The 22,053-nt window shown below is 47.5% G+C and overlaps 1 protein-coding gene across 1 annotated transcript; it reads right to left on the bottom strand.

The window, feature by feature from the left end:
- Nucleotides 1-1,501: 1,501 nt before the first annotated feature.
- On the bottom strand, nucleotides 1,502-21,347 carry CSNK2A1 (casein kinase 2 alpha 1). Its single transcript, XM_029960318.1, has 13 exons — nucleotides 21,311-21,347; nucleotides 11,060-11,257; nucleotides 9,942-10,053; nucleotides 9,188-9,289; nucleotides 8,711-8,761; nucleotides 7,791-7,850; nucleotides 7,039-7,122; nucleotides 6,531-6,641; nucleotides 5,617-5,718; nucleotides 4,616-4,716; nucleotides 3,756-3,904; nucleotides 2,504-2,590; nucleotides 1,502-1,875 (listed from the first exon to the last, which is right to left on the bottom strand). The coding sequence occupies exons 2-13, from the start codon at nucleotides 11,158-11,160 to the stop codon at nucleotides 1,760-1,762; spliced, it is 1,176 nt and encodes a 391-aa protein (XP_029816178.1). The 5' UTR covers nucleotides 11,161-11,257; nucleotides 21,311-21,347; the 3' UTR covers nucleotides 1,502-1,759.
- Between the last annotated feature and the right edge of the window lie 706 nt (nucleotides 21,348-22,053).

Genomic DNA, 22,053 nt, shown 5'->3' with positions numbered 1-22,053 from the left:
CCTAAAATTAACTAAGCGATGTGGAAGTGTGTGGTCGTGACTCCCAAAGAACAGAGGAGGGACAGGTGCTGGGGACAAGCAGGAGACACAAGCCAAGGCATCAGCACGTGCTGAGGACTGGGAAGAGCTGCCAATGCCCGGGGTAACAACTGCTGCAATGGCTTTGGGATGGGAGGTCACCCAGAGTGACTGGTGACGTTGCCCCTGCAGCCACGCTAGCTGAGTCCCACAAACATCAGGTGACTGAAAACAAAGTCACTGAAATCCAATGAATGGCAACACACTCAAAAAACCTAAGAACTGGTTCATCATCTCAATGCCCCACCATCAGGGGTGAGACAGAAGAGGAGGCTTTTCTGGTTTTATGGCAAAAGATCCTTCTCCCAGGAGATACTTTGGCTTGTGACATCTGTGTGAGGCTCCTCTGCGCTGCTCCCCCTGTGTGTGACAGGGACAGTGGCTGTCACCACTCCCGTGTCAGTGCACCACCACCCAGGGAGGCCTCTACACAGGGAACTTAAATCTAACCTCGATAAATAAAACCAAATGTTTATTTACACCAAAGAATTCCAACACTGGATCTTTCACATATGAAGGACAAAGTATATATACACAGCAAGGGGTAGCAGGGCTGTAACAAGGGTGCTTTTTCCGTTGTCAATGATAATATTTGTCCACAATTACTGATCTACCATTTCAGTTTAAGTTAACGTCTGCTTGCTCCTTCCTCTCAGTGCATATTTACAAGACTGTGAGGTAACTGGTATTCTCACCACATGGCACGTGAGGGAGGGGATGGTGGGTGAAGATGTGGGACCGGACTTGGCGCAGTCTGATTTTTTTTTTTTTTTTCAGCTTTAAGTAGCCACCAGCTCGAAACCTATAGAAACAATTTAAAAACAATATACCCAATAACAAACTAATTCCAGAGATCCAACCCAAGCAACGGCAGGAAGAACCCTCCTGTGAGAAAGGGGCTGATCAGAGTAGGGCTTTACTCTACAGGAGCACCTGTCTCGGGAGGTGGCAAGGACTCCAATTGGATCAGTAACCTCATTTTTAAGACTAAAATTACATGCAAGGGGTGAGTTGGCATTCTGGTTGGCTCCTAAGGAGACATTATCCAATCCAATTAGGGTTTTGGACATTATCTGCACTTATTCCTTTTAAGCTTATCCCACCTCTCCCTACTGGAATTGTCTCCTCAGTGTACCCTGGCTGGGACATATGCAGGACATAGGGTTAAAGTGAGTGGTACTTTAAGAATCCCCCTCCCCTGCCTCACGAAGACTTGGTTTGGTAGTCTCTGGAGAAGAGCACAATCCCCCAAGGTGTAGGCTCGTGGAGGAATAATGGTGGGAACGTGAAGAGAAGAGATTTCCAGCAGGATGCAAGAGCTTGGAAATGCTGTTGATTCATTTGTTATTAAATGAAGAGTACTTTTTTCTTTTTTTTTGGGGGGGGTGGGGTGGGGGGGGAAAGAAAAACTGTCCAAGAAATATTCCATCTGTAGGTATTTTCAGGGAATCCCCTGAGTTACGAAAAGTTCAAGTAAAAAAAGAAAAATCAGCCTATAATAATTTTGTATATAATGACTGAACTACTATAAATCCACAAGCAACAGTTCAGACACGGTGTCTCCAAAGCGTTCATCCCCTCCCTTCCCCTGCCAGGCACGAGCTGCGTCCTGAGGAGAGGTGGAGGGGGAAACCTCTTCCCCACCTGACTCAGCTCAGGCAGCAGGAGACAGAGCCCGTCACTACTGCTGGGCGCCTGCAGCAGCTGGAACCGGCATCCCCAGGGTGGTGGTGGCAGAGATGACGGGTGAGCCTGCTAGAGGTCCAAGGGGTGAAGGTGTTGGCACTGAAGAAATCCCTGGAAGAGAGACAGGGGAACAGGAATTAGAGTGAAAGCAGTGCGTCGCCACCCAGGACAGCTCAGCTTCTGAAATCAAGTGGCAGCTTTGCAGGTCAGTTATGTTTTTAGAGCTGAGATTAAAGGTCTGACAGTTCTCTGTGGCCTCTGAGAAGGGTTGACTGAAGAGTCACTGATGGGCAGAAGAGTGGCAGGATCTCAGAATGGTTTGGGTTGGAAGTGACCTTAAAGCTCATCTTGTTCCAACCCCCTGTCATGGGCAGGGACACACAAGGTTGCTCCAAGCCCCATCCAACCTGGCCTTGAACACTTCCGAGGGATGGGACAGCCACAGCTTCTCTGGGCAGCCTGTTCCAGTGCACTGTCCTTCAAACTGCTGCCAGAAAACCCAACTGCAAAGCACTTTTTAAAACGAGACCAGAAAAGCAGGTCAGGCTGCCCGAAGCCTTATTTATCTTGTTCTCCCACCCACTTCTTTGCAGCCTTCCTTGCCCTTGTCTCCGGTCCCAGGGGATGACCCGATGCCCCACCTGCAGAACTCACCCTCCTGGATCCTCACACCCACCCAGCACACACAAATGCTTCTTTACCACACCAATCACCAAGAAGAGCTGAGAGCAGGACTGACCTGACATCATGCTCGCACTGCTGACAGGAGTGCTGCCACCCGGCATGTTGGACGAGCCCATCCGAGCCTGGTCTTTCACAATGGGATCTAGGAAGAGCACACTACCCTTAGGTGCTGTGTTGCCAATGAGCTGCTGAGGTACACAGACTGGCTGTAGCCTGTGTGCTCAGCCAGCCCTGGCATATCAAACACCATCTACCAGAACTCAAAGTTTTACACCATTTCCAGTGGGAAGCACTCAGAAGGTACCAAGGTCATGTCACATCAGGGAAAGCCACCTAAATGTGATTTGGGGGTCAGCAGGACTGCTTGACAGGAAAACCTGAAGGGAATTAAGATGAAGTTTGATGTGTTTTCTGTGCTAAGCAACTGTGTAATTGCAGAAAGCAAAGCCCAGATCATGGGTGTAGCAAGTAGATAGATTATCACTAATTACAATCATGTGTCACATCTCTATAGACATCCCACAGCAGCCTGTGAGCTGTCAGGAGTGTCACTGGAGCTTGTTGTCTTCTGTGAGATGATCCCAAATTTTGCCTTTCCTCATGCTGAGCTCAGCACTACCTGTATCTCTGTGTGGACACAAAGTTGCCTGTTCATTCAACTCTCACATTCCAAGTTTTTGGCTTTACTAATGCTCATACCTGCAAAACATTTCACTGGAATATTTCCCGCAGGTGTAGCACAGATCTGCAGTTTGTTAATTACAGGGGTTCTTTTAGCAGCAAGAAAAAAATCCCACATCTGAGCAAATGCTGACATTTTGCATTGTTGCAGCTGTTTCAAACCCCTAAATATCAATATTTGTGAAAACCAGCAAACATTTAGAAACATTTACCAGTGAAAGTTACATTTTTGCTTGCAAACCCAAGACCTGAATATACCAGTGACTAAACAATTTAACAACAAAAGGAGTTACAAGGCCTGTTTCTCAACAAACCAGACATCTCTGGGTTTATCAAAACATTGGAATCCATGCACACCTGCTGAAAGCAGCTACAAATCACATCATTTAGGTGACCTTCCCTGATATCACCTGATGATTCATGGGCTCAACACAGGTATCCAACACTGGTTCCTTGGCTGGTGTAGGTGGCAGTGGCCTATTTTACCCACCCCAGAGACCAGCAGCCTCAGCTCCAGTGCAGAGACCAGGCTTATTATTGTTGCTGTTCTCAGTTCCCATCTGCACAACCCGTGGGAACAGAGACTTCCCAGGGGCAGATCTCTCAGGGCAGCAGCTGATACTCACAGAAGTAGGGGTGTTCCATGGCTTCTCTCGCTGTGAGTCGTGACTGGTGATCGTATCGCAACAGCTTGTCTAAGAAATCCAGAGCTTCTGGACTCACCAGATGTTGGTTCTCGCTGTGAACAAAGCGCTCCCATCGCTTACGGGAGTGTCTGTGGGAAAAGAGACCCAAATCAGGCCGGGCAGGGGACAGCCATGCCAAAATTCACTCTTTTAAGGAGCAGGAACTGTGACAAATGTCCGTCCCTGAGAGGGCTGGTGCAGCAGCCGCAGGGCTGAGGCGTTCCTGAACATGAAGCAGCAGTGCACTGAGTCTCCACGCGGTGGCAGAGCTGCCGTGGCCCCAGCACACTCACTGTGGCCACCACAGCCCAGATACAGCCACCACAGACCCTGCACAGCAGCAGGATTCATCCAGAATGGATTACGGGCCTAAAATTCCAGGTTCTGCTCTTCTCTTATGCCCCCAGCATTGGTTCCTTTAGTTTTAGTATCACACAAAATAACTCTATGAAGGGAAAAAGAATATGTAAATGCCACCTGAAGCAGCACCTGATTTTCCGTGCTGTAATGCTGAGAAACAGCACTGTTTGTTCCCCCCAGACTGTAGAGCATTTGCCCTTCACGCTTTCTGCTCCAGTAGTTCCTTTATTGCCTGGATGACATTTAAAAATCTTTCCTCAGGTCCATTTCCATATAAAGGACTACGAGAAGCACTGGCTAAAGGGACCAAAGGCACAAAGTGACAGTTCTCCAGAATTCTGGCTCTGGTTTTTCCCCTAAGTTTTTGTTTGCTTCAAGGTCTGTTGACAAAGCTGTAACTGTGTCCAGATCTACCAAAGAGACTCCAGACATTGGCTCACCTGCCCAAGATGTCATTGAAACGTGGATCCAGCTCAATGTTGTATTTGTCAATGTAGTCATACAGATCTTCTGTCCCCAGCACCTTGGCTATCCTCACCAGCTGGGAACAAACAGAAAAATAAGTCACTACTGTGAGGGGATGATAATACTGGAGCCCATGTGAAGATACAGCAGCACATTCCCTTGGAAGCTTGAACCTGGTCTCAGTGGTCTGAACCAGCAGCCACAGGGTCATCCTGTGGCTCTGGTTTCCCCAGCCACACACAGTCCCCAGCATCAGGAATGTGCCTCCACTCACAGCCAGAGCTCAGTACCCCAAGGCAGCCAGGAGGGAGCCACATACCCTAAAATCTCCAAAACCTGAGACTTTGCAATGCTAACTCCCTTTGTAGCAAGAAAACATTCAAAACCAAGAGAGGAGAAGGCAAGAATAACTGGTCAAAAAAGCAGAAACTCTGGCTCTTGCATGTGAAGGGTGAAGCACCACCCCAGAGAGCTCCAGAATAGAGGTTTGAGAATAAAAGGTCTCTGTTCTGGAATATTTGCATGTTAGTCACATGCAGAGCATGTGGTAAAGGTTTAAGTATAAATATTCTGACTTACAGGCAACACATCAAGGATTTCAGAATCTTGATTATAAACCTGCACCAAATTCAGTTTCTATACAGAGAGGGGGGAAGGTGGATAGTTGCAAGGGCTTTCCACATAACCTCAGGAATAGTCAATCTGTGTACCAGAACACACCAGCTGTAATGTAACTATTGTTACAGCTTTTCCCAGACACCTACTGAGGAGCCCCTAAGCACAAAGCTCTATAAATCCATTTCCATTTAATTGGTTACATAATCTTGCACACTTGAGAAAAGGAATGTGGCTTCAAACTGAGCAAAGAAGCCATTAGAGAAATGCTTAAATCCTTCTCCAGATCACTCGACAGAAGCCTAAGCAGGAAATCTTCATGGTGCTAAGAGAACAGAGATTGTACATGACCAGCTCTCACCTGATCATAGTTGTCATGGCCATGGAAAAATGGTTCCTTTCGGAATATCATACTAGCCAACATGCAACCCAAGCTCCACATATCCAGACTGTAATCATACATCTGTACAAAACCAGAAGGACAATTCAATTTCTAATGAATCAAGCAGAACAGACTTCCAAAACTAACAGGGTCCCCCCCTCCCTCCAGTGACACAAATGTGGCCACATTATGCTGGAAACAGACTGAACTATCTTCATGTATCTTGATCCCTAAACACTGTTCGGCTCAGTGTTCCAGTTACTCAAACTGGGATACAGCAATTAGCAGGACAGCAGGTATCCTAGTTCCATCCCTGTCCACCAGGATATTAAAGATCAGTGCCTTTTTCTGTTTTCACTGCAGGCTCCAATGTTATGGACCATCGAGAAGTGTGTGTGGGGAAGGCAGGGATCACAACAAGTAACAAAAGGCGTGGCCTCCCCAAGGTCCACAGGCAGGTGAGGATGTGCCTTTTTTCAGAACCAGTACAGTATGAAAGTCACCAGGAACACTGTGATTTCCATAATGCAATCTGCCATCAGATATGGGGATGCTTTTATAGCTTAATTTAGAAGTTCATGCAGTACTCGCTGTTCCCACAGGGGCTTTGTTTCATTCCTGTACCTTACTGCAAACACAGCCTTGCTAAAAAAATATTCAGCATTTGTATTCCAAGATCCATGATGATAGTTCTGCAGCTCTTCCTCAGGTCCTCAGACTACCCATTAGTTTCCTTAACTCAGAATTTCTTTAATTTTATGGCTGCTTTCTGCCACACATTTTGGAACAGACTTTAGCTTCGACTCTCTAGACATCTGAATTTTGGGTTTGTTACCTTGAAATGGCACAGACTTTCCATACAAAAGTCAGTGAGAAGTCCTGGTAATTCTTACCTGATAATCTACAAGGAGTTCAGGTCCTTTGAAATATCTGGAAGCCACTCTGACATTGTACTCTTGGCCAGGGTGATAGAATTCAGCCAAACCCCAGTCTATTAGTCTAAGCTAGAAATGGGAGAAAACAAAGAAAAGAGGCTCAAGGGGTGCTCCAGCTCTCCAGTGGCTGAACAACACTGCAGGTGAGCTTAGTCTGAAGTTAATTTACAAGTCTTCTATTTTCAATTCATTTGATCAGAGTATCTGGTTACGTTTTCTCCCCAAACCCGTATCACCAACCAGTCTAAATAAAATACCTCTCCTTGCAACCCTGTCTGTACACGCGACCCCATAAAAGCTTCAAAAAGCAGCATACAGAATCTCATTTTACAGTTCTCCACACAAGGGGAAGCGCAGTGCCCTTTGAAGGGGTCTGCTAATACCACTACATAGGAGTACCCAAAAGGGATCCCAGTTTGCCAAAAGCAGGACCCTTCCCCCCTGCCCCCCAGCCACCCCACACTACCTTTCTGTGCTCATGGTCAATCATGACGTTGTGAGGTTTGACATCTCTGTGCATGATTCCCATGCTATGGCAGTAATCTAGAGCCTGCAGGGGACAAAGAAACAGACACTGGAGTCACAAGGACCTCTCGAGTTCAACCACATTCAGGAGTATTTGCACATACACCAAGTGTAACATCCTGGACTAGACTCACTGATCACAGAGCCCCCTTTCAAAGGGAGGTCCCAGCAACACAAGTGTCCTGACTTCACTTCATGTGCTTCCTCCTAAAAACTGGAATTTCAGAGTCCCTAAGAGCATAGTTACTAGGCACTATCGATCAAACAAGGTCCCCTTTTCCAGACTCCTAAGGAAAAAATTACTTGTTTCAGAAGAATGGACAAAGACATTTGACTCACATTACATTAGAGCACAAACCCAGCCAGCAACAGCTTATAGTTGTCTGTTTTCAGAGGCTACATGTACTTCTGATTCAGGACCTTAAGCTATCTCAGTGTACTGAAAGGCTCTGCTAGCCTCAAAAAAATAAAAAAGGCAAAAAAAAAAGCCTAGCATTTGTTGCAGAAACAAGGCTGAAAAAAAAAAAAATCAATACTGAGTTGACAGTTTTCTGCCCCATTCTTTCATAGGCTTTCTCTTCCCTTCCCTTAGTGATAGGTCACTATGATCAGTGACATGAGAATCATCTCTACAGGATTAGCTGAGATCAAATCCCAGAAATAAACAGCCAAACCAGCAAAACACCAACTTACCTTCAAAATCTCATACATGTAGAATCGAATATCATAATCTGTTAATGTCTGGTATAATTGCTGTGGGACACAAACACATCATATCAGTGTTTAACACCCAAAAAAACCTATCACATCCCTGCCAATCCAGAACAACCCAGCCCTGTCCTGGGCTGCTGTGGTTCTCCAAACCCATTTGAAGGACTAGTCCAAGTTTCCCAAGATACTCTGATCCCACACCCAACTCTGAGCAGTTTGTTTCTCTCCCCTTACAAATCCCACAAATAGTTTACTCCCAGCTCTGCTCAGACAGCACATTCTAGTCCCTGTCACTGTCTACCTCCAGTTTCACCTGCCCAGCACCAGCACGACGGGCCATGCCTGCACTCTGGGTCACAAGAAGACTGAGGGTGCTCTACAACATTAAATAGCTATTCCTAATGGCACTGCACTGCCTTTCTTCTCCTGAGGTGGGTCAGTAGGAAGGGGACAAAGAAACATTTAAATCCCTACTCCCAGAAGTATGAAAGGCCACAGAAACAGCAAAGAAACATTTAAATCCCTATTCCCAGGAGTATGAAAGGCCACAGGAACAGCTGTTCAGATTTAAAGTGGTTTCAATAAAGAGTTGTACACAAAAAAGCAAAATGCTTCCATAAGACAGGCACTGATGGGCCACACAGTAACAGATTCATCTGCTCCCCAGTTTAAATACCACTTGGAATCTGAATTCTCACCTTTTAACTTCTGTGGTAAAATGGTACTGAAGGATTAATTACAAACTTCTATCCCAAGTGTATTTACCTTTAAGCACAGTTCCTATGCTGGAAGGAAATGATTTAATAGCCTGCCTGACCTGTGTATTTGACTTTCCCCTCAAAAAACAGAACGAGTGGCTTTCAAACAGAAAAAAAATGAGAAGTTCACATCCCACACTGTACCTTAAAGTCTGTGTTGTTTACATGTTCAAAAACCAAAGCGGGTGTCCGAGACTAAAACAGAAAGAAAAGCGTTCAGCCATGGTAACTGAGATACTATGTTTCCATTTAGGATCATTAATTAAACAATTTTTTTCTCCTAAAACTGCACAAAACCCCTCTGCCTCAGATATATTTATGATTCTCCTCAGACAGAGAAAGCAGAGCCAAAGCCCACAGCCCCTGGCAGCACTGTTTGCAGAATGAATTAACTTCTCTCAGCTCACTGGTATCTCTTCCTCACAGAGTGAGAAGCTGAAGGGACTTGTGGGGGAAGGGCCCTCTAAAAGAAGTTTATCAGATGAAGAGCTGATCTTATTAGTCAATTCAAAAGCAGGATTTAAGAGCAGGGATAAACAAAAACCCGGATCAGAGCTGAAGTCAAACACAGCAACTTCACCCATAACCCCAGAGTAGCCTTTCAGTTGCTCCCATACTCACCACAGGATCTTTTACTATATCTGCAAGGGTGATTATATTGGGCCCGCCTCGCAAGTTCTCTAAGATCTTGATTTCACGCTTGATTTTCTTCTTTTTAACAGGCTGAAGAATAAAAAACCCGAAGTGTAAGATAAAGCACTGCAGTAAAGTGAGGCTAATAGCTCAACACCCAGATGACTGCAGATCAGCAAAATGCATCAGAGCCTTTGTAATATAACCTGAGTATGCATCACTCCAAGAAGGGCTCAAATATCTGCTGTCTCCTTTCTAACCATACAACCCTGACAGCTTCAGACACCAGTTTCACGTGAAGGAAAGGCAGGAAGATTTTTTTTTTTCAAAGCTCTCTGAACATGATCTGATAGGACAAGAGAGAGGACAAGAGGAAACAGCCTCAAGTTCTGCCAGGGGAGGTTTAGGCTGGATATCAGAAAAGATTTCTGCATGGAAAAGGTTGTCAAGCCCTGGAACAGGCTGCTCCAGTGGAGGTATTTAAAAGACACATACATGTGGCACTGGGGGACATGGTTTAGTAGTGGGCTTGGCAGTGCTGGGTCAATGGTCTAATTCCTTACAGGCAGAGATCTGACTTAATAACCAAGTGCATCTGGAGGCTCAAAATGATGGCCTGTTTCACTGAATGACACTCCAAAGCCAGGCTTCAAGGATTTCAGTTTTAGAACATCAAACAGGCCTTTCTGGCCTCCTGATCACCTCAAGACAGATTTTATCTGTTGCCCAATCCCCAGCTCACCTTGAGAATTTTAACAACTACTTTTTCATTATTTGTAATGTTGATGGCTTCAAATACTTCACTGTATTTGCCTCGGCCTAATTTTCGAACTAGCTGGTAGTCATCTTGATTTCTGTGGAGAGAAAAGGTTAAAGTTCCAAAGAGCTCAGTCATTTCCATGACAATGTACAAACTGCTCCTTAACACTTTATCACTGCCTCACTTTCCAGACAAAAGGGATTAACCAGTGTCTTCTCCAGACTAGGGTGATTAGGAATTAGGAGAGAAACAGGGAACTTCTATTTGCCCAAGGTAGATTCAATCCAAAACTAGGGACTGAAAGCCCAACTATCTTTTCAGCATCAGCAAACTCGAGCTATCTCTTCTCCCAGTCTCTCTATATTTGAAAGCTACATTTTTCTTTGTATAATACTGTTAAAAATCAACAAAGGCAGTGACAGCAAAAACTTAAGTGCTAGCCTGTTTAAAAACAGACTAGGCACAAAGAAGCACTTATGCTCAGACTGTGTACATTCCAGAAACTGGGAACTGCAGCACAGCTGAGGGCTGAACTCTGCCTGGGCCCTCTACATCCCAGCAGGAATGCAGAGCTATGAAGCTGCCACCACTGCTGTCTGATTCTGGGAGGGTTTAGTCATGAGCTCAATTTAGACACCTCCCTCCTTCAAAGAGAAGCAGCCGTGTCTTTTCCAGTCACTGGTAGAGAGCAACAAGTCACAAAATAGCATGTACCTATTTAAGTCTGCAGAGTCTCTTCACTCATCCAAGCCAGAAGCAACTTCACTTTGAAAGACTTTTCACTTCTTTTCAGCCCTGTGCTCAGGGATAGTTTGATTGTTTCAGAGGAAGACTTTCTTCCCTCTGAAAGGGGATGTTTCCTGACTACCTGGCAAAAATTCTTCAAACTTTTAATGAAGCTGCCGTTCCTATGCAGCTGATGATTTAAAAGTTTGATAAGAAACACTCCTTTGAAGAAACACCGTGATCCTAAAGCTTGACATCTGCCAAGGAGCACGGAAAAAGCCTCACGCAGCACAGGCACCTGAACTCCCCGTGCACCCAGATCCACAGGGATTGATCCCAGAGCAGGGACATCCAGAGGCAGCCCAGAGACTTACCCCCACTCAACAACGTGCGACTCATAGTCCCAGTACTCGCGGGGTCTGTGTGTGTTCACGTCCGTGTAAACCCTGGCCCTGCTCGGCACGGGTCCCGACATATCAGACAGGTTGGCAGGCGGAAATGACGAGATGTGAAATCAGAGGCGACCTGGTCTGCAAGGCTGAGAGGAGGAGAAAGGCCTCGGATTCCTCCACCTGCAGAGAGAATATGAACGAGAGGTTAAATTCTCAAGGTACTATAAAAGTATTTAAGTTAATCATTAAAAGCTGCTGCGAACGAGAGGCTGGAGCCCAGCCACAGGCCTGGGATCGCTTGTCAGAGCTTGGAAGCAATTTGTCTGCTCTCCCTCACACAAGACGGGTCACTTGGCCCCCCTAACAAAGCCCCTTCCAATCTTGCAACTTTCAGCACGTTGTTTCCAACTTCTGGTTGCAGAGATAACTTTCCAAAAGGAAAGAAATGTCATGAATTCTGTATCTGCAGACAGACTCCTTCTTTTCAGCTCCAGAGCGAAAGCAGCAGCCACAGGCTGCAATCTCATCTCTTCTCCATCTTGTGCCACCCTATGTAACCAAACCAATTCTGCTGGGAGGAGAACCCCTTTTAGTCACGACTTTCTACAGCCAAGGCATTAAATCTGACTGTCCAAAAGACAGCAGCATCTGTGTTGGATTATGATGCTTTACTCAAACTCGAAAGAAAAATTCTGCTGCAAGAGTCTGAAAATGTTTCTTTGCATCTGCCCAATACTCCTCGTGTAGGAATTAACTGAACCTATACATGACTTAGCAATTTTAATTTTTAAGCACAACCCAGTATCAATAAAGCACATGTGACTGCTCCAGCTCACCCAGCTGAGCAAGATCAGTTTCAGCAAGGAAAAAAAAAAAAGAGAATAAAAAAGAAAGAAAAATCAATCACATTATCTAAAGATAGATCAAATTTCACAGTGGCTATTTTTTGTCACGTAGCTCTAGCCTAGCTCAAGCAGCACATTGTAACTGGCTGCTCAGAGAAGGGCTTTTTCAGGAAATCATCGACTGTAGCTTCTAAGAATGGCACACAATGTCTATTTACGAGGGTAGGTATTATTGTGTGCTGTTCTTTATACAGGAAGGGGAGAAAGTCTGCACAGATAATTTAATTTTGAAGCAAACAAAGTTACAGACATATATAAACTTACCCTGCCTGAAAGCTGCTCACTCACTCTGCTCAAAACTGCCAAGGAATTCATATAGATTTTTCTTCCACTGCCCCTGGAGGGGGATCATTTTGCAGTGGATCCAAGTTCCTTGGCAGAAGGGAATGACACAAATAAGGACGGATAATGGGGACAGGTGTTGACATGCAAACATCAGTTGAGCTTCCAGTTTTTCAGGCAGAAAATCTGAGTATGAGCAGTGACTGCACCTAGAGAACTGTCTCGAGCTTGTTACAAAAGATGAGTTCTATTTCTGCATAACCCAAACAGAATGTTGTCATTTATTAATTCCTGCATTAATGACAGAATCATAGAATAATTTATACTGAAAAGTCTGCTAAACATCATCTAGTCAAAGCAGATGAGATTAGATCAGGTTGCCATGTCCAGTGCAGTCCTGAGCATCCAGAAAAACCCACAGTGTAAAAATTTTAATTTCTCTGGTAGAGAAGTGTTTAACTAGGAAACACAACCACGAGCTTTCAGAAAACATACCAGAGGTCACAGAGAGAGGAAGACAAAGCTCCCAGCTACAGTCTGACACGCTATTCACTGCAAAGGCTTCCCTGTGCAAGGACACAGAGCAGTAGTCTGCTGCCTGAGCAGCTTGGCAAGATTAGATATTTTGTGCCAAAGTTCAACAAAAGGGTAAAAAGCCTCTCAATGCTCACTTTAAATCTGATTTTTAAATAATTTTAACTTAAATCACAGTTACAAACTCCCTCATTTTTAAAAAGGGATGCTATCATCCTTAAAATGCAACCCCTGCCCCCATGAGGGATTTGATATCTTGTGAAGGATCCATACTTCCAGCACCTATTCCGATTAGCACAGGAATTTCCTACACCCTCTGTCCTTCCAGACATATCCACTTACAGCAAGTAGCAACAAAACACAGCTAAGAAATCCATGCAGATTAGTTTGAGAAGCACACCTACTTAGCCTCTAGTAAAATTTGCCTTTTTTTTTTTTTTTAGTCAAGAATAACTGAGATACTGGAATATCTTTTTCTTCCTTTTCAATGGAAATGTTTTTGGCACCGAGCTTCTCTCAAGCTGAGAACCTTACACCTAAGAAGTTGCACCAGTATGACACAGCACTCCCACAGGCTCCCAGTGAGCTGGAGGCCAAGAGCTTCCCAGAAGACTGGTGTCCCAAGGACCCTGCAAGTGCTATCCAAGTGATGACCTTTGTGGATAAGGTTTGGAGTATAAATAATGCACCCAGGAACACAAGCACCGCTTGACACGGGCTTCCCTGCTGCTCACGGCATGACCTGCCCTCCATGTGAACAGTGTATTGCCAGGAAGATCCAAGTTCATCCAGATAGAGAGGAGTGAACCCAGTAAATCACGTCCAACACCACAGAAACCTGGTTTTATTAGCAAGGACCCACCTGAACTTGATTTCAGTGAGCCCATAGCAAGCCCAGAGGAGCAGGATAGGACCTGAATTGTCCCAAGATGACCTCAAAGTGCCAAGAAAACATTCCCATCACTTTATCAGTTCCAGACAGACTGTCCCAGAGAAGTTCCCCTTCCTCTCGAGGAGAAAAGCGAGATGGACAGATTGGCCAAACAGGTCTAAGACCTCGCTCTCACTTGTACTTTCCCCACGTAAGCTCATTACAGTGGCGACTGTGCCAGACTAAGACTGTAAACAGGCTGAGACAGCAGCAGGTTTGTTGTGAAAGAAGAAAAGCTCTGTCAGTGCAGAAGAGCAGAATTACAGAATCAAAAGGTTATTCCTTTCTTTTATCTACAACTGCAAGCAAGATGTTTACCTTTCATGGCAAATGGCTTAAACCCAGCCTCTGAAATCACAAGTGTGTAACGTGATTTCTTAGGGTGAGGAAGCATTACAATGATCAGATAAAACTGCTGATGATTTCCTCCACATAGCCCACGTAGCCCTGTAATCCTCCCAAGGAAGAGCACTTGCTCCTTCAGAGTTTGGAGAACATCTACTACTGGAGAGACACCACTGAAATTAAAAGATCAAGACATGCCTAAATACTACAGTACAGCCTGGTGGCAGCCAACAACAATCAGCACCCAGCTTACTTTTGAAAGAAGAAATAATAATAATCAACTTAATAAAAAACATGCTTTACCTCACAAAAGACCCCGATTTATGTGTTTTCATGATGCTGAAACTGCAGCAATACAAGCATGGAAGAGATGACCTCCAGAAGTCCCTTGCAACCTACATTTTTCTATGATTTTATAGCTAAAATAGAAACAAGCCTGGATTAACAAAGCTGACACTACATCCTTTCCTGAAGATCATTCACCTACTAAAGGGACATCATCAAGAGAAGCACAGGTTTTAAATCTGAGTCAAAAGAAAAAGCTAAGGTTTGAAATTGAACTTTTCCCTGGATATTGTTTTGGAACAGCACAGTCTGCTCTAACTGCATTTTCCACCAAAGTTATTTTGCAGATTTCTTTTAAATAGCTGGTTGTGAGGAATAACAAATCATGATATCCAAAGACCTCAACATTCCCTTAAAAAAGAAACATGAACAGTCCTGATTAATTCAAAACAAGACATGGCCAGTCACTAGGGAAAGCAGTTGACAGGTTTAGTTATACTGGAAGAAACATCTTGGAGTAATTCTGTACTAGGAATATCCTAAAATTTAGATTGGCTCTTCCTTCATCAGCTTGACTGATCACCCCCCTGAATTCCTCGCAGTTCCTGCCAATGAAGAAATTATCCCTTGCAACAAGGATCACGATCTATATGGAAGTCACAGGGCTGACCACGGAATGGTTTTAGTTTTGCCGTCACTCCGTGTTTTACAATACCCTGCACAGTCCTGGGGAAAACTTCCCTGTCCCACTTTCCCAATGCCGAGAGCAGCGTCTCGCACGTCTGTCACCCTCCAGGATGCCCTGGCAGTGGCTCTGGTGCCCACACACACCCTCCTGGCAGAAGGTCTGTCACGCTTTGTCTTCCTTTTTGTTCAGATCGGTAACAGCTAAATTGTAGCAGAGCTCTCACAGACCCTCTACGGGTCTCCACTGTCTCAGCCTGGTTGGACAACTGTCCTTTGCCAAGTGTCAGTGTTGGCAACAGCACGTGGACCTGGGTCAGGACAGCCAGGATTTCCTCCAGCAGCAGTGATGGGAATGCTGCTCACTCCATCTCCTAAGGGATTTTATCCAAAACAGACAACCTTTAAAACTCCTATCTCCCTACTTCTCTCCCCCAAACCCCTGGACTCTAATATTTTCAGAGCTAAGTTAGTCCACAGCACATGGAGTGAAGGGAAAGTTTTTCTTAACACAAAACCCCAAGGCTGATCTTGGATGAGGTCGTGGGCAGGGACACCAGCAAGACACCCAAGCCCCAGCACCTCTGGCTGCTCCTGCCACTGCTCCCAGCCTCCCACAAACACAGCGGACATCCTTACTGCCAGGGCTGAGGAATCCTGGCACAATCCAACAAAAATGCCTGTAAATGTAACCGGGAATTGCCAAACTAACCTCCCTGTACACACACCAAACAGAGGCCCTCTGCCGGCACCTCTTCCCCACCCCGACAGTTCAGGTCAAGCAGGGAGTGCAGGAAAGGTGGGCGAGTTTTTTTGGACGTACATCCCTTCAGGCCTGCCCTAAAGCCAAAGAAAGACTTCAGTGGGAAGCAATTCTTTTTTATTCCAAGAGCACTAGCAAAACTAAAGCTCCTACTGCTGGAGCTTCAGACAGTATTCCAGTTACCAAAACTACCATTTCTGAGATCCCAGCCAGGGAACTCTTCCTGAAGGCTCACAAAGGGGAATGTTTCAGCACCACTACAGGCTCTTCAGAGCTGACATCAGGCTCCACTGGCAGCGTCCCCTGGAAAGTTCTCCCTCCCTAATTGCTGCTAAGTGACACAGTTGTTTTCCTCATTAATTAGTAGGCACAGAGCACTGCCAGGCCAATCGTTCAGCTGATTTGACTCTGGTTCATGTACAGAGAGGGATTTAGCCAGAACTCAGACAACTGACCTGTACCTGTGCAACAGCTATACAGTTCCAACTGATCTGACCAGGCAATTCCCAGAGGCAGGAACAGTTACCAGAGCCAAAGGATAAACCAGTTACACTGCATGTAACTATTTCTTCAGGAAATCCCTGTGATCAGCTGTTCCATGGAGCAGGCAATGCACCACAAACCATCTCCACTGCTCAGCTGGCATCCAGCAGGCTCAGCAAGAACCACCCGGTGCAAGCCCCTGCCAGAAAGTAAAGTTCTGACATAATCCTCTAAAAATTCATCATTATTAACACAAGATGAACCCAGCTACAACCACCCCAAAAATCAAACAGGAAAAAACAGCTATTAAACTCCAGCAATCAGTGTAATAGCTATTATGCCCTGGGTACCCAGTGCTGGGCTTATAAACTGATATATATATATAGTTTTATATACAGTTAGAACTGTATAAACCCCAGTGCTGGCTCCTGACACTGCAGGTGATGTGAATGTACCAACCAAGATTTTAATATTTCACCCCAGTGTTTTGGAGATGAACTGAAGCCTGGTGACCTCAGCACTCTCACCAGTGTAGCCCTTGGGGACACAAATGCTGTACCCACCACTGCCATGTCAAACAACCCCTCAGCATCCTCCTTCACACCCTGCAACCAACCCCCCAGCAAAGCCACTGTGCCAAAACCTGTAATTTAATTTTTAAACTCAGCTGAAATGAACCTGGATGCTGCACAGTGAGCAAAAAGCCCCCCTTTTTCCTTCTGGAGTACAATAAAAGTGTGGAAGAAAGGCTGGAATTCAACAGCACACTGGTAACAGGCACAGAAACCTGTGACAAAGCCTGGGAGAGGAGGAACATTGCAGGAGCTCTTGCTTTCCTACACTGGAAATTAATCTGTTGTGCGCGTCCACGCTCATCCATTTTCAGAACACTAAAAATAAAGATTTTCTGACAACTCACACACACGTGTGCAAAGATGCTCTGAGAAAATGCCTTCTCCTAAGGCTTTGGCAACAACAGGGAGAGGCTCCATTTTGCCTCCCTGGACAAGCAGGAGGAACTGGGGGCACTTTTCCCCACCACAGCAAGACCTTTCCGACCCAGGGAAAGCAAGTTCTGGCACGTTAATTCTGTGTTAGCACTGCACAGCACACTGGACTCTCCCCACACTTGGCTTAATTAAAAGAGGACTAATTTAGCCTTTGGTTGTTCTAGAAGGTGCAAGGGCAGAGCCTCCTTCTCTGCAAAAATGGAGTGAATAACTTCCAATTTTCTAGGACTGCTGTTAACACTCAGAGACATGACTATCCAGTGGGAAACCTGCAGCCAAGTTCTGCCTTGACTCAAAATTATTTTCTGCTTTCATCTAGTACACATTTTATTCACCATTCATGTTTAATAAATTGCCATAATATGAGCCAGCCATTACGTGGACAGCAGCTGGACAGCCTGCTTTAGAAATTGCCTCTGCATAGGGTAACATTCCTTAAAAATTAGAACTCGGTAAAAAGGACGTAACTCTCAGAAATGAACTGTGCAAAAATAGAATTATTGAAATTGTAACTTTCCAAATGTGAGTCTGTGGTGGTACCAAGTCCACAAAGAACTCCAAGCCCCCTTTCTGCTTTTCACCTTCCCAAAGCAGCAGCATGAAATGGGTAATAAAATCATTTGCCTGAATAAAACTGCCCAGAGCAGTGTGAACACAGGAGCAGGTAAAACTCATGTCACGCTCATATTGCTCCTCCTCTGCTGCTGACACCTGACCAACAGAAGATATCCATGAACCACTGATCCCATGACCACATCAACAATCCCATTTCTCATCAACCTTTCCTATGGACTTGTTAGTTTGGCACCTTGATGGCAAAAGGTTTCAAAAACCAGGTTGGAAATCACTCTGCCTTCAGACCCAGCACTGACACCAGCTGAGAAAGCTGCAGCCTCCTCTTCCAAGCAGTTTTTCTAGGTCCAAAGGAGAACTCCTTTTCTCCAATTACATTCTGTAAATTCCAGGGAAGTCAGCTCTTGGAAGCCCCTGGAAGGAGATATCCAAGCTCAGAAAAATTATCCAAGATCTGTCTTGCAATCAATGTTTGCAGCCAGACTGAGTCACAGCAGTCCTTCTTGATTTTAAAATTTGGGAGTTTTTTTTTCCCTCTCAAGACCTTTAAGGGACAATAAGATCTAAGATGGCATCAATCTCATCCAGGGAGTTTCTAAAACAGATACCTTAATGTAAGCAATTCCATAATGGAGGAACAGTGGAGGTGACAGGTCTGGTAACCCAGAAATAAATCCCTGCCTCTTCAGAAATGTGACATGAAATTAATCACACCACCACAATGTCACCCATTTCCTTCTCCTGCCTCCCTTTCCCTTATTCCTCAGAGGACACGAGGAAAGACAAAAAGAGAAAATTAGTTCTGTAAGGAGAAAATGGAGAAGAATTGAAGTGGAAGCTGCGAGGACACCCACCATTTAATAAAACTGGGAAAAGTTGGGGCCCTGTCCCTTTTATAGTTTCTTTCTCTGTAACTCCACAAATCTATAACCACCTTTCAGCATCCTGTATTCCACTTCCAACCCATTCCACACCGATGCACCCAACCTGCCTCAAATATCAATCACTCAAGTCTTTCTGTGTCTCACCCTCAGGAAATGGTGTTTTACCAAGTGTTTCCCCAGCAATCCCCACTCCCAGCTTTGCATCTGCATTTTCACATCCCACGAGCTTTTTTTCAAGCAAACAATTAACTGTCCCTGCACAAACCCTATGTCATAAAACATTCCATGATCCAATTTCCTCCACATTTGCTAGAACTCACCGCCAGTTTTACTATCCCTCTTGCAAAGAGCCATGTTCCCAACATCCAGCAAGCCTCATTTTCCTTCAACCCATGAACCCATGATGTTCCCTTCCTCCACCCTGTTTCAGCTCCTCAAGGGCAGCAGGTGAGTGGCCAAATTCCCTGGTCTGAGTGCAGGACATGCACACTAACAACAGAAATTATATTACCAGGTATTGCCATAAATCACCAGAGAAAGGTGAAATAAAGGAAATTTCTCCCCATTGCCAAGATGAAAGGGAAAGATCACTGCCTAACACCAAAGACCTACGTTCTTCATGCTCAGGGAAAGATCTGGACCTTTACAAAAAGCCCCTCCCTGCCTGGAGGCACCAAAGGAACTGGGATTCCAGCTGCAAGGCATGGGTGGGTCTCCTGAGGGCAGAGTGCTGCCTGCCCTGTGCATGGGACTGGACATTCCCATTCCAATTTTCACTTTCCAGTGCCCTCCACAGAGGATGGACCACTCTTGGTATGTTTTACCCAAGCATGGCCCTGTGCTGTAGGAATCAGAACATTCAGAAACTAATCCTAGTTTTTAGGACTAACCAAGGAACCGATCAAGCTTTACACTTTCCCCCAAATCCTACCTCGAGTCTTCCCAAGCTGAGCCTCCCCTCTCCCAGCACAACCTTCACCCTTTTCTACATCACAACAGCAGGAACGACACAGGGATGAGCAACTCCTCTGCCCCTGCTGATGCTGCACCTGGAATCCACACCAGGACTCACACCCAACACCCCGGTCTGTTGGCAGGACAGAGCACCAAACTGAGCAATTCTGTTTCTGAAAAGAAAGTGCTTTCCAAGAACCAATAAATCACTCCCGGCCCCAAGCAGAACTGCTGGGTCTCCACTTGATTCCCGCTGTGCCCAGACACCTCTGACTCCTTCTGGGGGCTCTTCCCAAGCCATCTGTGGAGCACATGGAGCTTCCCTGAGGAACCAGGTGGGTAGATGTGGAGCACAGGGCACAGCCCCCTCCAGACACATCAGCCTGGCACTGAGGGAGCAGCTCCCCAAGGCCCCGGCCCAGGGTCAGGTTTAAGCAGCACAAACCCCAAATCATCACAGACCCCTCTCGGGGGTATCAGGGTTGGAAGGGACCCATCGGAATTGAGTCCAACTCCTGGCCCTGCACAGGACATCCCAACAATCCCACCCTGTCCCTGAGAGCTTTGTCCAAATGCTCCTTGAGCTCTGGCAGCCTTGGTGCTGTGCCCACTGCCCTGGGGAGCCTGTTCAGTGCCCAACCACCCTCTGGGGGAAGAACCTTTCCCTGATATCCACCCTAACCCTCCCCTCACACAGCTCCAGCCGTCCCCGGGGTCCTGCCACTGGTCACAGAGAGCAGAGATCAGTGCCTGCCTCTCCTCTTCCCCTGAGTGTTCATAATCCAAACTTTATTGGTTTCACCCAAAGCCCTGACTAAGAAAGAATAAAGTGATCTGACATACACGGGGTTCCATAATCTTATCTGACCTCACTTACAAAGCGCATTTTACCAACAGCCACACACAGCTCGCTGCCCCCAAGGCACAATGAACCAAATTACAGCTGGGACCAGACTGACCACCGCCGCTTCCAGAGGAGACACCGGCGTGGAAAGCCGTGAGAACGACCTTCCCCTCCGCCCAGAAAGGCCCAGATCGGAGTCCCTGCGCAGCCGGGGGTGGCGGTGAGCACCAACAGGCCTCTCCCTGCCCCTCCGCATCCCCCCGCTTCTCCGGGCAGGGCGAGGGAGAGGCGAGATCGGGCAATTTAGGTAAATAACACCTACACGGCCGAACGAGCGAGCCGGGAAGCGCCTGGGGGAGGGGATGGAACCCGGTCCCCGCGAAGGCCCTGCCCCCTTCCCTGCGCGGCCGGGGGCCGGCCCCGCCCGGGCCGGGGGCCAGCGGGGGCGGCCCCTCCGCGGCCCCTGCCCGCTCCCCGTGGGCTCGAAGCCCCTCTCGCGGGCACGGACGCCGGCGGCCCTGCCCATCACGCCGCGCGGTCCCGCCCGCTCGCCCGCGCTCGCCCCTCAGCGCCGTCGCGGCCCCCGCTCTGCGAGGGGCGGCCGCGGCCCTCCGGCCCCACACCAGCGCACGTGGCGGAGATGGGGGGGCGGGGAGGGGAAGCCAGGAAGGCGCGGAGGCGCCTCTCCCGCCCGCCGCCCCCTCCACCCCGCCGCCGCCGCGGGGCCCACACGGGCGCGGGAAGTCGCCGGTAGCCCTGGCGCGGCCGCCGCCCCGCCGCCGACCGCCGCCGCCGCACACAGACATATGGCGGAGGCACAAGGCTCGGGCCGCGCCGCAGGACGCAGAGGCGAGGCCGCGCCGAAAACGGAACCCCAGCGCGGCCCGCCACGCGCCGCGGGGGCGTGCGCAAGAGTGAGGGGGCGGGAGGAATGGAGGAGGAGGAGCGCGCCGCGGGGTGTTGATGGAGTTGTAGTCCCGCGAGTGTGGTGGGGGGTGTCCCGGCTTCCGTGTCCTGGTAGGGTGTCCCCGTGGGGGCGGCGGGGAGGCCGTTGCGGAATGTGGTCGGCCTCCCGCGGTACCGGCGGGGGCCCAGCCTGCGGTTGGCGGCCCGACCCGGGCCCTCGCGCCGGGGCTGCGAGCGGGGGGCCGCCGCCAGGGGGCGACTGCGGCCTGCGGAGCGGCCCCAGGATCGGGCCTACCATGGCCCTTTAACGGCCCTTCCGTGGATCTTCCGTGGACCTTCCACGGCCCTTCCACGGCCTTGCCACTGGCCCTTTCCTCGCCCCCCTGGCCCTCAGGGTCGCTGCAGAGCGGTGGGATCGGGCCCCGGTGTGCAGGAGCCGTGCTGCAGTTGATGGAAGGGGCTCGTCCCTCTGCAATGTCCACTTTGCCACCAGCCAGGCTGAGCCCTGACCTCTTCCAGCCACCCCATGACCTTCCATCCCTGCCTTTCACCTTTTTAGCCCCAATTTCCTGCCATGCAGCCCAGGACATTAG

The sequence above is a fragment of the Manacus vitellinus genome, unplaced genomic scaffold (assembly GCF_001715985.3).
Source record: "Manacus vitellinus isolate BGI_N305 unplaced genomic scaffold, ASM171598v3 scaffold_26_pilon, whole genome shotgun sequence".
Classification (NCBI taxonomy): Eukaryota; Metazoa; Chordata; class Aves; order Passeriformes; family Pipridae; genus Manacus; species Manacus vitellinus.
This window is presented reverse-complemented; position numbering and strand designations above follow the sequence as displayed.